The sequence below is a fragment of the Marmota flaviventris genome, chromosome 13 (genome assembly GCF_047511675.1).
Source record: "Marmota flaviventris isolate mMarFla1 chromosome 13, mMarFla1.hap1, whole genome shotgun sequence".
Classification (NCBI taxonomy): domain Eukaryota; kingdom Metazoa; phylum Chordata; class Mammalia; order Rodentia; family Sciuridae; genus Marmota; species Marmota flaviventris.
This window is the reverse complement of record NC_092510.1, coordinates 51594116-51615908: the sequence shown is the minus strand read 5'-3', so window position 1 is coordinate 51615908 and position 21793 is coordinate 51594116. Positions and strand designations below refer to the sequence as shown.

At 37.1% G+C, this 21793-nt stretch overlaps 1 protein-coding gene across 6 annotated transcripts in view; it reads left to right on the top strand.

Moving 5' to 3' along the window:
- The window catches only part of Bnc2 (basonuclin zinc finger protein 2), a 410961-nt gene that overhangs the window by 119099 nt on the left and 270069 nt on the right, over positions 1-21793 (top strand). For all 6 annotated transcript variants that reach the window (XM_071600656.1, XM_027950613.2, XM_071600657.1 and 3 more), the window contains exons 2-3: positions 1940-2065; positions 10810-11010. In XM_071600656.1, coding sequence (XP_071456757.1) covers positions 1940-2065; positions 10810-11010 — 327 coding nt within the window. The remainder of the gene's footprint in view (positions 1-1939; positions 2066-10809; positions 11011-21793) is intronic.

Here is a 21793-nt window from a genome sequence, read left to right as displayed (position 1 = left end):
GTTTATATAGATGGTTCTCAGATCTGATGACTCCAGTATTAGTCTGTTGTCTGAACATTTCTAGTTGCCTGGACATGTGCAGGGTCTGCTGGAACCCCAAATTGAGCTTGGTATATTTTACCACAAGCTAGTTTATCCCCATTTCTATTGATAGTGCTACAATTTTCCTTTGCTCATACTCTCAGAGCACTAGTGTCTTCATTGACTCTTCTCATTTGTTATCCCCAACCTGTCAGTCATTCTTGTCCCTTTGGTTTTGTCTTCACAGTTTCTTTTATCTTGATCTCTCTCCCCAGCCCCAGTTTATTATAATAGCTTCCTAGTTCATCTCTTCATATCTTTCTTTTCACATTTTAGCTATGGCCAATGTACTATTGCCAGATAAACTTCTAGAATCTTCCAGTTTTGATGGTCCATGGATAATGGGATAAATGGCAAATCTTTTTTTGTTTGTTTGTTTGTTACCTGGAATTGAACCCAGGGACACTAATCTGCTGAGCCACATCCCCAGCCCTATTTATTTATTTATTTTTTAGTTTTAATTGTAGATGGACACAGTATCTTTATTTATTTATTTTTATGTGGTGCTGAGGATCGAACCCAGTGCCTCACACATGCTAGGCAAGTGCTTGACCACTGAGCTACAACCCCAGCTCTATTTATTTTTTATTTTGAGGCAGGAGTTTGCTAAGTTGCTTAGGGCCTTGCTAAGTTTCTGAGGCTGGTCTCTGACATGTGATCTTCCTGCCTTAGCTTCCTCAGGAAAACAGCCACTCTTTATAGTGGACTTTTACTATTATAGTAATGTCTATTGGCCCTCCATCTTTGATTCATTTTTGCTCTACACACTCCCTACCTTATGTTCTAGTCAAATTCGATCCCTTACGTAGAAATATTACAAGTTCTTAATTTCTCAGAGCAAAGGCCATGTCTGCTTAGAAACTTTCTTTTACCATACTGGATGGAAGGAATCTTCTTCTCAAATAGAATCCCACTATGGTTTGTCTTACCATATTCTGTTTTCAATATATGGTGATTTTTGTGCATGGTTTCTGTACTAAACTGTAAACTTCTTTTTTGTTTTATTTTGGGTACTGAGAATTGAACTCAGGATCACTCTACCACTAAGCCATATCCCCTACCGTATTTTGTATTTTATTTAGAGACAGGGTCTCACTGAGTTGCTTAGCACCTCGCTTTTGCTGAGGCTGGCTTTGAACTTGTGTCTCCTTCCTCAGTCTCTGGAGCTGCTGGGATTACAGGAATGTACCACTGCCCCTGGCCTAAATTGTAAACTTCTTGTGAGCAGAGCCTATGTCTTAATTTTTGTGTTCCTCACAGCTTTTTATTCTTGGCAAGTAAGGCCTTGATAAAACATCCCTAACGGTGGCTAACATATTTAGATGACTGTTTCAATAACAAGTATGAGAAAAGGAAGTAAGAAGTTGAGCTAGGGGTTGGGGTATAGCTCAGTGGCAGAACCTGTTATTGGCATGTGTGAGGTCCTAGATGCAATCCCCCAGCACTGACCCCCCCTCAAAAAAAAGAAGAAATTGAGTGGGCTGGGGGTAAAGCTTAGTGGTAGGGCACTTGCCTACCAGACATTAGACCCTGGGTTTCCATCCCCAGCACAGCTAGGGGCTGGGATCAGAGGTGGGGGGCAAGAGATAAAGAGATTAAGCTAGTTAGGACCAAAGTATATTCATCACCAGTCAGCAAATTATTCAGTTATTCCTGCTTTGTTACTTTTATTCTTTCCAGGGTTTATTTATACAACTGTTGACTGTTGTATGCCTTAGAAACTATTAACTCTTTAAAAAAGGTGTTTGGGTGATCAGAGGGGTATATTATAATTGCTGTTTTTTAAAATAAAGTCTGTCTTGATGTACTCAGTGCTTGTATTACTTACATGTAATTTCCTTTTCCAATCTCTCAACAGGCACGCTTTGTGCCCACCCCACCTCCAAATCATCTTAATTACAAGTCAGAGGGCAGGCTTAGTGAACAAGACTGGCAAGCACATTTCAAGGTCCCATGTTGTGGGGTTGATGCATCTCAACTTGAGGTACGTTGCTCTTTTCCATTTAAGTCACATGGATGTGCTCACATGCTTTCATGGCCTAGCTAAGGTTTCTGTCACCTAATCATTCTTTCTCCCATTCTTCTGCTGTCTTTCACACTCATCCTCATGCTGTGAAACTCAGATATTTGCTTGTTTCCTAATGCTTCTTGCCTCCAAAGAAATTGTTGCAAGCAGTAGATTTAGTGGCCGTTATTTGAATGATTTTGATTGTGATAAAGTACCTGCCTTCATCGTCTCTTCACTTCTCCACCCTTCCTTATTTATATTTTCCATTATCTTTCCTTTTTTTCCTCCCATGTAGTTCTAGGGATAGCTTACTGTTATCACTGTTTCTAGTAGTAGTACTACTGAAAGTAGTAGTAAACTTTTAGAATTGAAATAATGTACATGCAGAAAAGTGTACCAATTGTAAGTATACAGACTGATGATTTTTTTAAAAAAGTATTTTTTAGTTGTAGATGGACACAATATCTTTATTATTCTTTTTTTATTTGTTTATTTTTACGTGGTGCTGGGGACTGAACCCCGGCCTCACGCATTCGAGGCAAGCTCTCTACCACTGAGCTACATCCCCAGCCCCAGACTGATGAATTTTTACAAGGTTAATGTACCCAGAATCACCAACTAGATGGAGATAAGCAGTGTTACCTCAAAAGCTCTCCTTATACCCTTCCCCAGCCACTGGTAGGTAATTACCTACCTGAGATCTGAGTAGCTAATCATTACTCAGACCTTTAAGTCACCTGTTAAACTGGGTGTGGTGGCACACACCTGTAATCCCAGCAACTCGGGAAGCTGAGGCAGGAGATTTGCAAGTTCAACACCAGCCTCAGCAACTTAGTGAGACCCTGCCCCAAATAAAAAGGCTGGGAATGTAGCTCAGTAGTAAGGTACCCTGGGTTCAATCCCTGGCACCAAAAAAAAAAAAAAAAGTTACTTGTTAATTCTTCCTATTTTTAACTTGCTGTTAGTAGGTTTCTGACATCTTCTGGCTTTCTTAATTTTGAAAACAATTTCCAAGATCATTCAAATGTGCTTTGTTTCAACACTTTTCATTTAAATATATATGTATATAAAATAATCTTTGGTTTTATGATGAAACTTAGGATTTCACTATTTAAATTTATTTTTTAGGTTTGTGAATTGCACATAAAGGAGTATTATCTATAGTATTGATTTGGTCAGTAATAATTCTAAAAGCAATGTTATTTTTCAAATAATTTCATAAGGTATTGAGCCCTTCCCTACAACATCATTTTCTTAGTTGTCTGTAAATCTCAATCTTCCTTTCTGACAGTAATCTAAATTATTACTATGCGTTTTTTTTTTTAACTGAGGCTCAAATTTCTCACTCCACAATCTTTTTATAAGGAAGTAAATTAAAAAATTAATATTATTTTATAGTCATGCAATGACCATGGTCATATGAAAGAATGACCATGCATCTCCCCTCTGCATCTCCCCTGCCCTAGCCTATTTTTTCATCTTCATTTGAGGAAAAACATCACTGATTCTTTTTGTGTAGAAGATTTTATTATGAACTGTTGACTATAAGTTATGATAGAAAGAAGTCACTGTCACTGTTTTCATGTGAGAAAAGATTAAAGTCACTCTTCTGTTTTTAAACCAAAACAGGTAAGGTAAAAATGTTTGATCTTTTGTAGATTCGAGATTCAGGCTGACCTTAGATGCTTTTGTATCTGAACCCGGATTCTAAGGATCCATCCTTTCCCTAACATTTTGTCAACTACCTTATCTACCACACCTTTCCCAGATCTTTTCATTATCAAAGGATTATGGCATTTGGATATTTCCTTTCTGTATTTCTGTGAAACCAAGCCCCTGATGTGGCTGTCAGCAGATGCTGCATCACATTGATTGTTCCAATTGGTACAGAGACAAGTGTCAACCGGAGCAGTTTCTCCCTTTAGCTGTAGAAGGATGAAGCTTTTAGGTACCATTTCCTCATGGGGGATGTGCATGCTACTTTTTAAAGTGATTTAAACCCCTGTCTTATTCAAGCCTTACGTTAGGAGGCCCTTGTTCCTCTCTTGGTCACATAATGATGTTATTAGTGCTTAACTTTTCCAAACCTCAGTGTAGGTGACTTTTTTTTTTTTTGGCAGAGCAATTATTTTTGTTCTGTGCTCTGATGTGGTGTTCCTGTGAGTAAACACCAGAGGATTTGAGATCCACAATACTTTGGCAGAGAACTAACCAAAAACTGAAGGCATGTCTGTACATCTTATTTACAACTTGAACCATGATCTTGTCCCCTGAAATCTTCAGGCTGTTCTGTCTGAGGCTTCTATATGTTGAAATGCCCAGCCCAGGCCGTGAGAGCAATCTGGCAAATGTGTTGTTGTAAATAGGAAGTAACATGTACAATTCTAACACATACTTTCACAGGAGATAAGGGACAGTGATTGAGACTATTGAAGATGACAGCACTATGTTTTCTTCCCTCATTTGAATTCTCAGATATCCTTAAGTGCATTTTGAATTAGTTAATCCATAAGCTATTAACCCAAATACATGTCCTAAGTTTTTATAAGAATAAGCAATAGATTTGATATCTCTAAAGAGGAAGACTTATAAAAGAATATAGGTGCAAAGTTGAATTTATTCCTATGTAGACACTAAATTAGGTTCAGTAATTGGCATCCCTGTGTCATGTTTTAAATCTGAATTAAGGGCTGCTACATTCAGATTTGGCTAGATCGTCTAATAAATTGAAACACTAAGGAGAATTGTTAAATAAGCAAGTTAATTTTTCCAGGTTCCTTAAAGTTTAAATCCAGCTAGTACTCCAAAAGTTTTCACAACCATCAGATGTTACTACTCAGGAACACTTGGCTATTAAAGACAGTGTTTCATCCCTTACAAGGATGGTAATGGAAAAAAATTAGGAGCCCGTTGGAAAGCCAAGATTTAGGTGTAAATGTTAGGTGAGTCTTAATTTTGCAGCTGAGTACCTTCATGAGTAAAGAGGATGGTTAATATCAGAACTATAAGAGCTATTTTAAATCTCACTTTCTTCACTTTTCATAAAACTTGCAGAATAGTGGAATAATAGTTCATCTCTGCATATGTATGTGTGTTTTAAAGAAGGATCAATGTTTTACTCTCCTCTCATCAAATTACATCTGTAAGTCAAGGGGAAAAAAGCAACTTAGATTATGATCTAATTATTCGCAAAGGGAACACCTGAATTTGAATTATTGTTAGTTTTACTTTTTCTCTCTTTTCTTTATAGTGAGTCAAAAAAATTTTCCCTTTAACTTCACATAGAAAATGAAACTTAATACAATAAAACAGGGATGGCAGGTTTCACAAGGGAAAAAGGCTGCTGTCAACTTTTTTCCTCAGGAATATGGAAATTTGGGTGGATTATCTGTTCAGAGGAGGTTTCCTTTATTAATTCTTTCTCTTTTTTTTTCCACTTAAGACATCTGTTAACATTTCACACAGCCCAACAGATGTTGCAAAGCAAGTCCCATACTTTGTTCTCAAGAAAAATGACATTTCCTCAATTGGTTGCCCCACCTCTGTGACTGAGTCCAGCCTGCTGCTTCTGCATAATTTGCATATATTAAGTTATATACCTTAATGCATTACAAATTTGAGCTTCAGCATTATTTTTATATGGCAAAATCTAGTTTGATTAGAAACTAGTTTACATATTGCTCTAGAGTTGAGAGAGGGGAAAACATAATTAAAATTTCCTTTCAGAATGGCAACCTAATTCCACATACAGAAGGGAAGTTCACATTTTTTCCTATAAAATAAGTGAATTACAAAAGCTTGAGTTGTTTGCCATAAGGAAGTGCTGATTGTCATGTGATGTGGAGCGTCATTTTTATTATTTTGGCAAGAACAGGGACAGTTTTGTCTTGACAAGCCATTAGATGAATACCAGCGTGTGTCACATGAAAAACCACTGATCTTTAACCCAGCTCTGTACTTAACCAAGCCTTGAAAATGAATAGTGAATAAAAGGAAGAGCAAAGGCCAGTTTACTGTCATTACAGATTACAGAATCTGTTAACAGCTGCTGAACTGAACCCAGGGAATTACAGGTATTGTCCTGAAAACCAGTAGAAGTCCTGGAGATGCTTCTTAAATTGTGTACACAAACTATACATTTATTTTATATTTGCTCCGGATTTACATTGTTGGAAACATAGCTAGAAAAAAAAAATCCTTGAGTACTTTCTCAGTGTAGTGCATGTGTGCCTTTATCACAAAACCATATGTATTTACAAAGAACAGTCTCAGTGAAGTTTTTCTGCTCCCAGTTATAGAACTTAAGAAAGCAAGGGACTTTTAAGGAACAAAATAGAAAGTATGCAGGGTTCCTCCCCTTAAAACCAAAACAGAACAAAATGCACCCCACAAATATTTATGCAGAGCAAGATCTTTTCACTTGCTTCTTTTCATATGGTGGCTGGTTTTTGCGTCAACATGTGATTTATTTATTTATATATTTGTTTTATTTATCATTTTTAGAAGATGGAAGAAAAGGTCTAAAACCCACCTCAGTACCCAAATATTGAAAAGATCAGTAACATTTTAAACAGTCAGTTGTGGGAATTACTGCTTACAGAGCTAACAAGAAAGAACACACTTTCTTACTCTGCTGGTGGGATTGCATCCTGCCTCCCTATAGTCTTGTTATCCCACACTAACTGAAATGCAAATTCTTTGGAACTAATTGGATCTCATTGAAGGTACATGCACAGTGTGTAGTTAGTTACATGCAAAAAGGTTTTAAAAAATAAAAATTTCCCGTAATTACAACTTTTAATTACTATCTAAAGCATTAGAATCTATAGTATGGTTTAGAATATATATGTCTTGACTTTTTAACAGATTACTAAAAACCAAACATGACTTACAAAATGCTTGATAAGGTGCCCATTCAAAAGTTACAGAAAAAAAAATGTTTAATTGCAGCAATCTGTAAATTGGATTTTATTAAACTCCTCTGAAAATGTTTTTTTTTTTTTTTTTCAAGTTTAGAATTTAGTATCTTAGGGCCAATATATTCTACTGACGGCATGTTAAAAGTGCAGTCCTTTTCTTGGAACATTTTAAATGTTAAAATATTATAAGCATCAGAAATCACTTTCAAAAGTTGAACCTACTTTACCATTGTGGAAGGTATTGAGTTTCTTACTTTGTGTATTTGTGCTACAGATTGTGATGAGGGGAGATGGTCACATTCTCACAATATCTTTAATAATTTTGGTGTCATTAGACCTACTTGATGTACTACTTATTTCACATGGTCCATCTCTAACTATCAGGAAATCTGAGAAAGCTAACACATGGCCTATGGTACTTGTGGTCTTTTAACCTGAAATACCTGGATAGACTCAGGGCAGCAGAAAGCAATCATTGTGGAAGTGACATCCATTTCATTCCCCTAGTTTTAAATAACTTTGTTATACAAATGATTCCAGATAGTTACTCCCTAATTTCCAGAATAAATAACCAATGAAAAGACTCAAGACATCTTTGTGCTTTGTAGGTTTTTTTGGGGGGTGGGGTTGGGTGGGGTGGGGGACCTGTGTCCTTACAATAGTTCAAGTCTCTCTCCCTTGCTAGAGAAAATTATTCTAAGATCAAGGATTCTATACTTCATATTCTATATGGAAGTGAGTGGAAAGTTCATATAATGTATTTTGGGCATTTCTAGAGGGGTCAAATTTGTATTTTCCAAAACTTACTTAAAAGAAGATTTATAAACTTAAAATCTACAAAAAGCACAACATGTTTTATCTTACATATTCATTTATGGGTAAATCTTTGGGTTGTCTCTTATTAAAACTTGTCCTCTGAACTAGTCTTATCAACTAGTGAAGATTTTGTTTGACCAAATCAGTTTAGCAGATGAAGTCTCATATATTTGCTGTGAACATATTTTTTAAACCTTAGGAAGATATCCTGGTGTCTTAAAGGCGTGGCTCTGGCAGTAAAATCTAGGTAATAGTTACATTGCAGACCTGTCCAGCTAGAGCAGCGTTAGACCCTGCCTGCTATCTAAAGAGCTCAGTTTGCCTACTGTGGGTAGCATTTTGTCAGAAGACTGCTGGCTGGGCATACCAGATTTGGATGTATTAGCTAGTCAGCCTAATAACCCTGTACAGACTGTATTGATTTTCTAGGAGAGAGTTTATGAACTAAATAAACTTGGGGTTGGTGTCTTAATAAACTGCTTCTCTCAGTCTGTCACATTTAGTTACGGAGCTGTGCAGTTTAGGGGGAAAAAAGGCTAATTCTGTTACAGATTGTTCACAGCAGGGTCTCCAAATTAGCCCTTTGTTTTGTAATGCCACCTTGCTTGGGCTCGCTTTGAGCACATTTCTCAGTTTTGCCCTAATGAGTTGCAACACTGATAATGTGGCTGATGATCTTTCATTGATTTCACTATCACTTGCTTGTCTGGTAATTGATCCGTTGCTGAGCCTCTAGTTAATTATATCGGCTTTGACATGGCCCGGTCCATGGGGAATTTCAAGTCTTGCAGAATAACAGTTTTAATAAAAGAGTCTATTACTGCAGGTGCTTGCTGCTGCATGCCAGTTGATTTTTGTGTTGTTAGTGTGTGTGTGTGTGCATGTGTGTGTGTGTGTGTGTGTGTGTGTGTGTAGGATACCTGGAAAGAAGAGGATTGCAGGACTGAAAGAAAAAAGGGGTGGGGGCTGGCAAAAGAGGAAGAGGGAGTGAAGGAGAGGAGGAAGGAGGGGGAGAGGCAAGGAGAGAGGGAGAGTGAGAGCGAGAGGCGAGAGAACACGCAGGCAAAGCGATACAACAGAGCATGAGTGGAGCGAGGAGGAAGCTTGCTATTGACAGTGTCCTTAAGCCTCCCACAAATAACAGCCATTAGTGGGAAGGTCAGGAGCTGAGCAGGCAGCTTGACTGAGGCACTGAGTGCCACTTCAGAAATCAAGAGGCTAGCAAATTTTAGAGGGAGTTTAAGTGGGTAATAGCTAGCAGTAAAGGTACAGTCACCGTTGACAATTGACTCATAGGGGCTTTTCCCGTCTCCCCCCCTGAAGAATATTTTTATTGACCACAGGTGGACTTAATATATTTTAAGGCAACAATTCTTTGGGTTCTTGTTTGTTTCCTCTCAGATATTGAATTTGCTTCTTTTGAGACTTTTTTGTGCTTAATGGTGGTGAACTGGAGGGAAGTTTAACAGAAAAGCTTTCAGGAGATGTCGGTTCTAGAGGAGAAGGCACATTTGTGTCAACATAGTGTACGTTTTCTCATCTTTTCTCATTGTCCACTAATGACACAGAGCTGCCATTGAAGCTCTTTTCTGTTTCTTTTGTTGTTTCCAAGAGTAAGGTTTATTGTTATTCTTTAGTTAAGAAGGAGCAAGGAGAGTGGTACATTTGTCCTCGATATTTGTAGGTGGTTGAAGATTAATGTTCCTTACATTTTAAGTTTAGGAGGGATGGCTTTTTCCTGCTGACTACTTTTATGAGATGGCATGAATTTAGCTTTCCATTTTGAAGTTACAATGTTTATGTACAGTGAATTTTGCTCAGTTTTGCTTTTCCATAAATAAGGCCGATAAATATTACCTAATAAATAGATGTTTTGTTTTAAAACTGGTTTAATTAAAAATACAACTTGCTATCAAGGCTATATTTCATAAAGCAGAAAAAAATATGGTAGAATTTTCCATAGAAATTTTGAATGAAAAATCGAGTTTTTATATTTATTACTTTTTACAGGCTTCTTTCTTCCCTCTCTTTCTTTTTTATGATTTGAAAGGATATTGTAGATGCTTCATTCAGGAACTTTAATAAAGGATTTTGTTCTACTTTTGAGCTTTAAGGTACACTTTTTTCCTTTGCCATTCAGTTTCTTATTACTTCATCTCCAGTTTAGTAATTGATGGCCTGAGGTACAAAATAGCAAGTAGTATATATTTATTTTGCAAATATGTATTGTCCATTTCATGTTAAACTGCTAGGTTTACTTGTTTACTCTTTAGAATATAAGGTCAAGTCTGTATGTATGTTATTTTCTCTATGAGTTTTTATGTGGTTATAAATAGCCCAGCACATACTATCTGACTAGATAACATTTAGACAACAACTGAGCCAACTTTACATTCTTTTCCAGCAGAATATTTTACTTTCTTCCTGTATAATTAAAAAAACATACTTACATATCACAGTTTTAGAAATGTTAAAGCAAGGACTGGTGTTGTATATTGCATGTTATATCAAAAAGCATTGTTGGGGAAAAATGGAGGGGAAGGGCCCCAGCTTCCCCTCACCCTGCGCACAGGGATCCTGGCACTGCTTGGAGTGTGCCTCAGTGTGTATGTATCTGTGTGTCTGGAGGGGTTAGTGCAGGGTGTCATTTGGTGCCTGACAGTGGAACAGTGCAGTTGACTCTTAGCTCTGCTATCCAATGACATGCAGTGGCTGAGGGTTTGAAGCTGATGGTTGGGTCTCCAGTGCTGCCTGCACACCTGACAGGCAGCTGTTAAGCTGAGCAAAGGCAAGCTTGGGGAGTCGCAATCTATGCATAAATGATAGGGATATCTGTGCAGAAGGTGCGAAGGAAGCTCTGACCCCCTCCCTCCCCCAAATCTTCCCCTTCCCAAATGAAATGCACAGTTCAGGCAGCTTCTTAACTACACTACACTCCTGCTACTGGCTGCCAAGAGGCTCAAAAAATCCACCTTCACTTTTCAGTCAGAAGAGGCAGAAGTGGATGTGAGAGAAAGAGAGACACAGAGAGACAGAGAGCCAAAGAGGGCAAGAGACTTGACTTTAAGAGACTCCTGTACTGACAACTCCATGCAGTTCGGAACCAGAACGACTCCGGCTGAACCAGGGTTCATGGGGACATGGCAAAACGCTGATACTAACCTCTTATTCAGAATGTCCCAACAGGTAAGTTACTTTCATTTTTTTTTTTTTAAAGAAACCTCGAATTGTCTTGTGCACTTTTGTTACTGGTATTTTTCTTCCATGTTTTTGAAAATGTGATCACTTCATAGGCTTTGTTTTGTCATAACTGTTATTGGAATGTGCAGCGTTACTTCATGGTTTCCCAAAGGGCTCCTTAAAAGAAAAAGGGGAAAGGATACTGAAGTAAAAGAAAACCAAGGCATTTGTTGCAAAGTTTCACAGTACAGCCTGGGTCATGCGAAGACTTAATTTATTTCTTTGTTTTCTGTTAAAAAAAAGAAAAAGCCACCACCCAACAAATGTGTCTTTCTATCTCTACGAATCACTCGGTCAAAGTGCCTGCTATCTCGGAGTCCTTTCTGCAACCAAACAGTCATAAAATCTAGGGGCCCCTCACACTGCCCGACTGACTTCTTGTGGCTGGATTCAGACCTGCGGGGAGAGAGGAGGCGGTGAGGGCTTCGCTGCCGCGCGGAGGGTCAGCACCGAGGGTAGCTGAGGATGGCGCATGGTGGGCTGCGCCGGCTGGTGCTCCAGTGCCGGTCGCCTGCCCTGCGCTTGCCCCGCGCTCCCAGCGCCACCCGGCTCGGGCTCCCGCGCGGCTCCTGCTCGGCACGCCCGCCCGCCAGCCGCTCGCCTCGCCTGCCCGCCCGCCGGCGCACTCACACTCGGGCGCAGCCTCGGCGTCCTCCCCAGAGCCGCTCCTCCGTCCGGGCCGCACCGGAGGCAGCTCGGTGTGCTCTCTGCCCAGAGAGCCGCTGTGTGAGCGCGAGGCCAGCGGGAACTGATAATTAATCACCGGCCGGCAGCTCGTACCATGCGCTCCGTGATACGCGCCCTGCGCGCCCGGCTCCTCTTGCACAATTGCTGGCTCTGCGGCTCCGCGGGGGAGCCGAGGGTAAGAGGAAGCGAAGGGGAAACAACCCAGAAACTTTCATCTTGGACTGTGCTCAAGTGAGGGAGGGAAGTTCCCTGGTGCCTCCCTCCTTAGACACGTCTTGCTTTTTCAAAAGCCTACACCAAACCCACACAAAGCAAGACTTAGTTTATCATCCACACCGCACGAAAGTAGTCCTGACACATACACTGGGATTTTAAGTAGATGGCGACGCTTAAGAAATTGATGGTTCACCGATTTTGTAACTGCTTTTTAAATGACCTCTTTTGTATGTAAGAGTTCACAGAAATTAAATAGTTTGAGTTAGTTTTTTTTTGAAATTGTTGACTGAAGAAAGAAAGAAAATAATTTGTCACACTGTAAACTGCCACAAGTTTAAAATGCATTTGCCAAAGATAGAACATATAGCCAAGTCTTGCAGCATTTCAGATGGCAAACATTTTTATCACAGAGTTCTAGATAGGATAAATGGATGTGAATAAGGTGTATTTTGACATCCTGTAGAGGGACCCTGATTACTGCCTTTACAGTAAGCTGGGATTTAAATACAATCAACATAAACCCAATAAGCAACTCTTTATGTGCCATTTCCCATTCTTGCAAGTGAAAAGTTCATTTCCTTACAGAGATGCTCCTTGTCAGTGCAGCATGCTTTGAGAGAGGTGTTTTTCTGCCGCACATTCCTGCCTGGGTGGCTCTCTTGTGGTTGGAACACACTGTGTTTTCACTAACCTTAGAACCAAATAACTTGTGCCACACTTTTAAAATTAGATGTCACCTTCAGGGTTTTCCTTAAGTTAGTGGAGGTTCTGTGTGTGTGTGTGTGTGTGTGTGTGTGTGTATGTGTGTATGTATGTTTTGGAGGGGAAGATTGGTTTTGGTCTCCCTCTAGCTAGAAAAGAGTTAATAAAACCAGATAGAGATAATGATCAATTGATAAATGGCTATTGAACCACATAGATGGTGTTAGATTGCTTCTTTGGCACTAGCCCATTTCCAAGTAGATTTGAATCTAAGGAGACTTTAAGTCATGCAAAACATTTTACTAAAAAATAAACAAAAGTAAATTATACAAATGATGGGTCAAAAGTAGGAAAATATATCTTTTAGAGAAACTTGTACAACTAAGCTGTCATGATGTCGTTGATCCAGCTGTTTCTGTGTGGGCATACAAAAATCTGTTTTGTGGTGTACCTGTATTAAGTATGTGTAATAGTGAGCATTGGTGACTATATGAAAATAACCAAATTATAGGGAAGTAATTTATGCTTAATGATGCCATTTAAAACTAATATTAATTATACTATTTATGAAGGTTGAAAAATCACAATTTAAAAATGTATTATTACTTAACTATTTTTAATATGTTTTCTTTATTATTTTTTTAAAATTTCAATGTAGTTAGCGATTCCCTCTCTCCCTTTTTTTCCTGTCATGGTTACTAAATATTTACCTTCTGTGCATTTTTGGAAAGCACGTAAAAGAGGGTATGAGTAACATGTGTATGTGTATGTTTTTCTCCTTCAAGATGACATTCCGGTTTGTATAAATATTGTGTAAACTTAAATTCAAACTATGTATATATCTAAGTCTGTGTGCTGTACATATTTAATGTTTGTTTTCCTTACCTATAGTTCATCAGCAGTGCTGATTCAGCATGAGTGTGTGTGTGTATGTGTGTGTGTGTGTGTGTGTAAGAGACACTATTGAAGTCAACAATTTTGAGAAATATTAGTTCAATATCCATATTAAGCCAATTTTTGTTACAGGAAAAAGTTTGTTCAATTTAATCAAGTATGCAAGATTTTGTATATCTCATTTCTAAGGCATAATAGGGTTTTTCTAGATGATTTTAATTTCTAAGTAAAAATTTATTCAGCTCATAAAATGAATAGAATTTATTTGGCACATTTTTTATTTCCAAATTTCACAGTATAAAAACTAATATTTCTCTTATTATTTCTTTAAACATTAGAAAAGACTGATGGGTAGGGCTATTATAAAATGTTTAAAAACTTTTAGTATTTAAGTAGAGAAAAATTTGTGGGAAATGTGTCTTATGATAAATTGGGAAGCAGGGATGTAAACATCTTTATCCTTTATTTAATATGTGCAAAGTTGGATTTCTTTAAATATAAATCTTTCATTCTGTCTAATGCTAAGAAAAAGACATTACAATCCAAAATCAGTTTAGATTTGGTGGGATTAATTATGTTCCCTAAAGTTTGAGATGTGACTGTTTGACTCCATTTTCCTCCTTCCAACATTGAAGCTTAATTTTCTTTTTTTAAAAAATCATTTCTTTATATTCAGATGAATATTTGAGAACCTTGAAGGGCATAACTATTGACTTTTGTAAAGGAGTTCTTGGGTCAGTTTGATCAGTGACAGGTCAAGAATGACCAGAAACCTTTCACTCTTCTCTGCTCATTTCCTATAGCCCAGAACCTTATTTTGTCCAGTATATGCTCATGAGATACTGTTAAAAGCAACAATTAAGGCCTGCTTTTGGAAAGTTCAAGAACATGAATATATATGTGTGTATAATATATGTATATATATATTAGACTTTAAAAGATGATTTTCCAATTTGTTATGTATTTTTTATAGTTTACAGAAATAGCAAATAAAATTCTTTTAATGAACTCAAGAGATGGAATAGTCTAAATTCTTAAGTCTTTTTAGAGAAACAAAACCATACAGGTAAATGACTATAGTCCTATAGTCCATATTTCACAAATTACTAGAGGCATTTATCTTTTAATATTGGTGAAGTATATTTAACCTGTTTCAAATAAAATGTAGATCCCTTAATAAGGTCTCCTTTCAGACTCAAGTGAAATACTAAGAATTATAAATGACTCTGTGCATCATTATGTAGTAATTTAGGATTCACCCAATGATGTAACAAAATTAACAACATAATTTCATTGTGAAACTGTGTCTTATTAAAGAACAACTGTCTGACATTCTCTTACAGTTGCTTTATTTAACTTCATGCAAATATTATTAGTAGTGACATTTTTCTATTGTGCATTAGATTCTCTCATTAGCATGATGTGTTAGTTATCACCAGAGAAATCATTTCCTAGATAGGTGAGGGGCAAACCAAGAAAGCTAAAAATTAAATCAGCGATTTATATTAATACCAGAGCATCTGCTCACCAGAGATATGACAGCAAAGTAAACTTTCTTGCTAGTATAAAATCTAGCATTTTTCAAAGAAATGATAAATAAAATATATTATAAGAAATATATAACAACATTGCTGGAATCCATTAAAAGCATGCTCAATATGAATTCTTCTCCCAATAGTTAGTTCTTTCAATTCATAAAGACAAAAGTACAGTCTCAGTTTGTGGGTTTTATATTTTAAAATGAAAATGATGGGTTTTTTTTCTGACTTCCTGCCCCTCCAGAAATAATTTGACTTTAAGTACTAACAATTTAAAAGGCACATATACAGTATTTCTTGTAAGTCAGATGCTTAATTGTGATGGTGGTTTGATTCTTTACAGTTCATACAATACATTTTCATTCTAAACCATATCCCACTCAAAATAGACATCTCCTTTAACATAGAATGAATTTTCTTGTTTAATAAGAGCCCTGAGTAAAGCAGTTGATAGTTAATGGTCTTTGAAAATGACTTTCATTGCCAGGCATCTTCCATCCCTAGGTTTCTTTCGGCAATTTTTCTCTCCTTCTCTTTTATTTCCTTCCTTACAGTTGGTGTATTTTGGTAATCATGTCTTTCTTTAAAAAAAAAATGACCAACCTTATGATCTCTATGCTAAAATAAATATTTATATTAGGAGGCGTACAATTTTAGCCTGTTGAATTATTAGGCTTCCACCCTTGATTTAGGTTTCCCTCTAGTTTGAGTGCTAATATGTTTTATTTTGAAGTTTAAACACTAGTCATTTATTCAAATATAATTCTTAACATCCATTTTGATAATATAACACCAAAATAAGAATATTTAGGTATTTGTTAAAGTGGAAATTATAGCATAGAGACAGGTACTTATGTTTTGGCCTGTACTTTGCAAGTCTATGGCTAACATGCAGGTTTCACTTAACAGGTACTGTCTAGTTTGTAATGAAATGGGAAAGTAGTAGGTCATGTACATATAGCATTCCACATGAATGCAAATAAAGCATTCATAAATATATTCTCAGATTTGTATGCCGTATATGTTAAAACCTGTGCATGTATTTCAAGTTTATTTTCAACATGAGACATTTAAATAAATCTGAACACAGTAGGTAAGCATTTTGAAATTATTTAATTTCACCTACTGTATTTTTCTGTCATCTGCAAACAGGTCCATTGTGTTTATATAATTCCTACCACCTTTTGCTAAGGTGATTTAAGTAACCACAGTTGAAAACCAAATCCCTAAAGGTCTAGATATCTTATCTATAATTATAGATATTTTTAATAATTGTATTTATAATTGTATCTTCACACTCACTGATAAATCCAATTATTTATGTATAGCTTTATGGAAATTGATTAATGCAGTAACAGGACTGATTTGGGCTTCCACAGCAGTATAGCCTCCCACTCCTGTGTCAGGGTTAAGAGCCACGGCAAATCCTCCCTAACTAATTAGATGCTGAGTAAGGCATCACTAAGAAGTTGGGGCAAAAGGGAATGGGTGGCAGCCAAGGCAGGATTGCAAGGACTCCAGTGATAGTGAAAGCATTCGAGTTTGCCAGGTCGTTGTGACACAGGGAGCCAATTCCAAAGGAACAGTCCGTTATAGATAGTGAGCTGGCGTCATCCACTTCAATGAAAAACAAAACTAGCAGTGTTTCTTCCTCTCCACCTGATGTGCATTACACACATTCACTCAGAGAAAGTTACAGTGGGCACCCACCGTTACAATCTGCTTTAGCCAGTATATGCCTTGTAAGCCTAAGTAGATAATGATTCTGGAGAGCCATAGAGGTATTTTCTGAAACTGGCCCTCTAGATTAGAACATATATCAAGGGGAATGAGAAGAAGTTGGAATTTGCTTTTACCTTGTACCCATAATCGGAACCATAGTGTTTAAATTATTTAAGGAGTTAACCCCCCCCACCCCGCACCCAAAGAGTGCTGTCAGAGAACTTTGTGGCAGTAGTGAAACCAGTGAATTGGGGATGCCTTTTTTGGCGAAAGAAATTTTCTCTGGGACTCCTGCTTGTTATTGTGGAAAGAACGTGGGACTTAATGGTTCCAAGATTTCCTTTCATTTAAGATTTGGAGCCTGGTTTGTTATGGGTGTAAGAGTATATTCTTCACCATGTGCAAATTTTCCTGTACTTTTTGTGGTAGATCGTTGTTGCTCAGTGACCACCCTTCTCTAGGTCTTGGTCAGAAGATTGTTGGTTGTGGAAATGGTTGATCTCACCTCTGTCTGCCAAAGCTGATGCCATTTTTATTTCCAGGAAAGCGGAAATTTGGTTTGGTGATTCTCACCTACTAGACCTGGGAGTTGGGGATTGGAGGGGTGGGGAAAGGGAGTCAGAGACCTTGTTCAAGGAACTTTAATAACTACTGAGCTTAAGAGGAAAAAAGGGAAAGGGGCATAGTTCAGAAACAACAGCCTGAGCAAAATAACAAGTAACAGAGGGACCCCTCCCCCCAAATAAGATAAACTAGTAAATGTGCAGGAAAATTAAGAAAAAAAAAATTCTGAGCAGCTCAAACTTTAAGAAGTCATAATATGTGAGGAGGGTGCAGATGACACTCCCAAAATGATGCCTGGTGTTGTGACGTCTGGATAACCCACATTTCCTCATTGAACATGACCTGTACTGCCATCACCTTTCCAGATTTAAAAGAAACTTTAGAGAATAGGAAAAGATAAAAGTATTGATTCTTTTTTTAATTTGTATGTTCCCTGTAGGAAGCCTCGCAAATTTCATAGTGTACATTGAAACCCTCAGGTGAAAAATTTATGACTGGCGTTCATCTGGGTGAGGACAGTGTGCAGTGTCATTCTGTTCAAACGCTGTGTGTAGCATTTCATGCCACAGAGTGCAGGGATCTGGAGAAGAGGGGAAACGCTGTATCTTTTGCTTCATTCACAGTTTTCCTTAATGGAAATGCTCCTGGAAAAACAACGCATTACTCAAACTGACGAGTTTAGAAATCAGATTCTCAGCTTATTAATCATCATTCCAATTAAAAAAAAGAATTGATCCTTTAACAACAAAATAATATGCCTTTGTTTTTCTTTAATTAAGCCCATCAGTTTTTCATTTTTCTCTGTAAAGAAAAGGAAAATAATCTTGAGCTGTAGGAAGTTACTCATTGAAACTACTGATTCCCTTGAGTGTATCTAACATCTTATTTACTCAATACTTTGGAACTGTATAATGTTATTTTGCTACTGTCTTTAGGGTTTATGTGTCATGGGGGGGGTGTTGATTTATAAATCTTATTATTTTTTTGTTGATAGAAATTTACTTAATGACCTAAATACAGGTTAGTGTGTTCTAACTTCCTATTATTTTTCTCAGAGACCTAATTTTTTTCTGACTTTATTCTCCTTTCTCCTCATTTTTCTTATTCTAAATTCTTCCTTACTTTTACTGGCTCCTTTTGACTTAATTTGAAGAGATGGAAATGTACCTATGACTAATAATAACTGAATAAATCAACCTTTTGCCAGTCCATCCTTCTAGCAGAGATGTAGGGAAAGAGGAGTTATCCTCATGTATGTGGTGACAGAGGGACTGTCCCAAGCTGTGCTGTTAGAAGGGTTCTTTAAGCAGGGGCCTGGGCTTATCATTCAGAGTTGCTGAATGGCAGCTCATTTTGATCCTTAGCCTGTGTAAGAAAGTGCTTAGCTGATAACTGAAGAGAGATTTTGCTTTCTTTTCCTTTTTTTTTGGACTATAAGATTTACTATTTTATACTATAGACTTACTATTTTATACTATAAGACTTAGTATCTACACGACAGCAGTTTCTTAGGAGGAGGAAAACAAAAGGGGCGGTACATTAGGTAGAGGATATGATGGAGACAAACTAGATGATAAGAGTTAACTGGAACACTTAGAAAAGGAATTGAACTGATGGCAGGGCCAATATGAACGGATGACGTTATGAAATGGAAATGTAAGACATGTAACACCTAAGGAGGATTCAGTGCCGTTTTGTATTAGTAAATGTTAACTCATTGTCTCACAAGGCATAGAGATTATTAAAATTGAAAAGATCAAAAAGTATTTTATATGGAAGACATGGCTTCCAGTATTTACCTGTTATTATGTTGTGTGATTGTCATGAATTTTTCAACTTTGCTAAAGTGCCTTTTAGTGGCTTTTGGTTCTCTAGATAGTTCTCAAGACTCACATTTGATGATCAGATTGCCTGAACTGGGTGTCTTCAAAGAAAAATTTCAGGGTAATGAATATTTTACATGACAAAAAATAATGACTTTCAGCTGGCTTAACCTAATAACAAAACTAATATTAAAACGAGAACCTCCATTAGCAGGATTTTAATAATGTTTTTTTTTCTTCTATTAAAATTAAAGCAAGAAAGATTTAATTGAGTTACATCATTAGGATGGCTATTTGGGGCACCTAATCAGGCATGGGTAAAGAAAGCTGCCCACTGATGTGCCCTCTGCCAGTGCCAGAGGGCAGTGGGCATGATTGGGATGCCATTTTCAAGATATGGGGAGTGAGTATACACCGAGTGTGTTCATGAGAATGTCCCTTCAGGAAGAATGCCTGAAAACATTATTTTTATTGAACTTCATGTCAGAACATAACTCAGAATCAGCAGTGTTATCTGGTATATCATCTTAATATTGCTTTGCTTTTCTTATTCTTCTTCTTCTTTTTGTAGGTATAAATACCTACAGCAAGTACAGAAAGAGTACCAGAAAGAAACAAAACCAAAGTCCTGTTCCAGACTTTGGAAAAGGACTTACTGCCTTGATATGGAAAATATGAAAAATCCCATATTGTCACGTGGTAGTGCATTTATAGGTGGTGAATAGGCACGCGGAAAGTGTCTTACCTTATTTGTTGGCAGGTTGATGACAATTAAGTGATTTATTTTTAGGTGTGGTGAGGATTTGTAAATAACACTCTGAAATGCAATCAGCCTGTGGATGGGTCACTCTTAAGAGGCATCCTATCCTAGGAATCTCACAATACTGGTGCCTTAGGCCAGATAGTCTTGTTGCTCTTTGAGAATAGCTTTTTGATGAAATTGCTTATTGTCATTCATTGGGAAGTCGGACAGTTGTTTCTTATTTTGTCATTGCCATTTTCAACATGCAGGAAACTGCAATTTTGTTCAAATAAGTTTTCAAATTTTTTTTAAAATTTGGGAAAGAGACACCAAGCTGAAATGCTGACTCAGACTTCAAACATCAACATTTCCCTTCCTATCCACTTTTTTTTGTTGTTCTTCTGAACACCTTTGACAACTAATCATGGGACTGGATAAATCTTAAAATATGTTACCAGTCCTATTATCTACTAAATAGAGTTCTTCATAGAGAAGAGTTTTTCATTTTTACTTTATCTTTGACATTTATTATAAATTAAGTGGGAAGAGGGGTAGAAGAGTTAGAAGTCCAACATCTGGGAGAGCTTGTTTCAGTAGGCAGCCTGGAAGCCAGAACCCTGGCTTCTTACAGGTGAGATGTGTTATGGGAATAAAGGCCTTGTGCATTTAATGAACCCCGCCTGCCTGTCAGCTTGGTTTTTCATGCACCATTGTTGTTCAAATAAGAAAAAGAGAGTGTTCACAGCCCGTGGTGGTGAGATTAGAGTAATGAAAATGAAGTGTTAATCTGTTGATAGGAAGCACATCCTATATCCTGCATCCCGGCCACATTCATGCATGTATAATATATTCCAGGTTTTCTCATGACCAGAGACGCTTGGATGTTCATTGTATTAAAAACACCCTTTTGTTAAAAGTGAGAAGTTGGCTGTTTTGGCTTGTGTAAATAGTTATTTTAAATAATTTCTTAATAAACCAACTGCTGCCTGCCTTCTGAGGATTCTGATAACCCACTGCTCCCGTGTGTGTTCCTGTACTTTTGATCTTATTTCTTTACAAATGCAGAGTGTCGAGATGATTCTTCAACATAAGTTCCACCGAGATATCCTTTTGTAGAAATCAGTGCTTAATAGAAAGGAATTAGTGAGAGAAATACTTTTCTCCCCATAGGACACAGATTACATAAAATTAAACATTCACTATCATTATGTTTTATTTTCATCCTAAAACAATAGTGCAAACAAAAGTAATAAAACCAGGAGTCTTCTAAACTGGCTTACATATTTGCAGTCAGTTTCTATGATGTGAACCTGAGGAGACCCCCTTTGAGCTTTGGTCATCAAGGGAAGGAATTGATTGTGTGTTTTCCAAAACTTGCTTTTTGGAATGATGTAGAAGGTAAATCAACATGAATTATACTTTGCCTAGAATTCTTGTTTTAATCTTTTTCTTTTACTATTTTACTCAGTACTTACATATGAAGTGTTATTTTTCTTTTTAAACAAAGCCCCAAACTTTAAAAAGAAAATAAGTTTAGGCTCAGATTGTAGCAAATAAGTAAATATAATAATGTGAACATTGGTTCAGGACCCTTTACAATGCATGCTGTGCTATAAGATCTTCAACTTAAAAAGCACCTTAAGAAATTGTTTGGAAAGAAGTGTAAAAGGAGAGGAGAGAGGTAAATTAATAAAGGATTTCCAGGTGTCTGTTTCTAATTGCTCAAATTTCAAATATAATGGAAATTAAGGAAAAATGTTTCCCATAAGGAATATATCATATTGTCACTCAGGTATCAGGCCTGAAATTGTATTCATGGGTATTTTCTCTTTTCCTGTTCA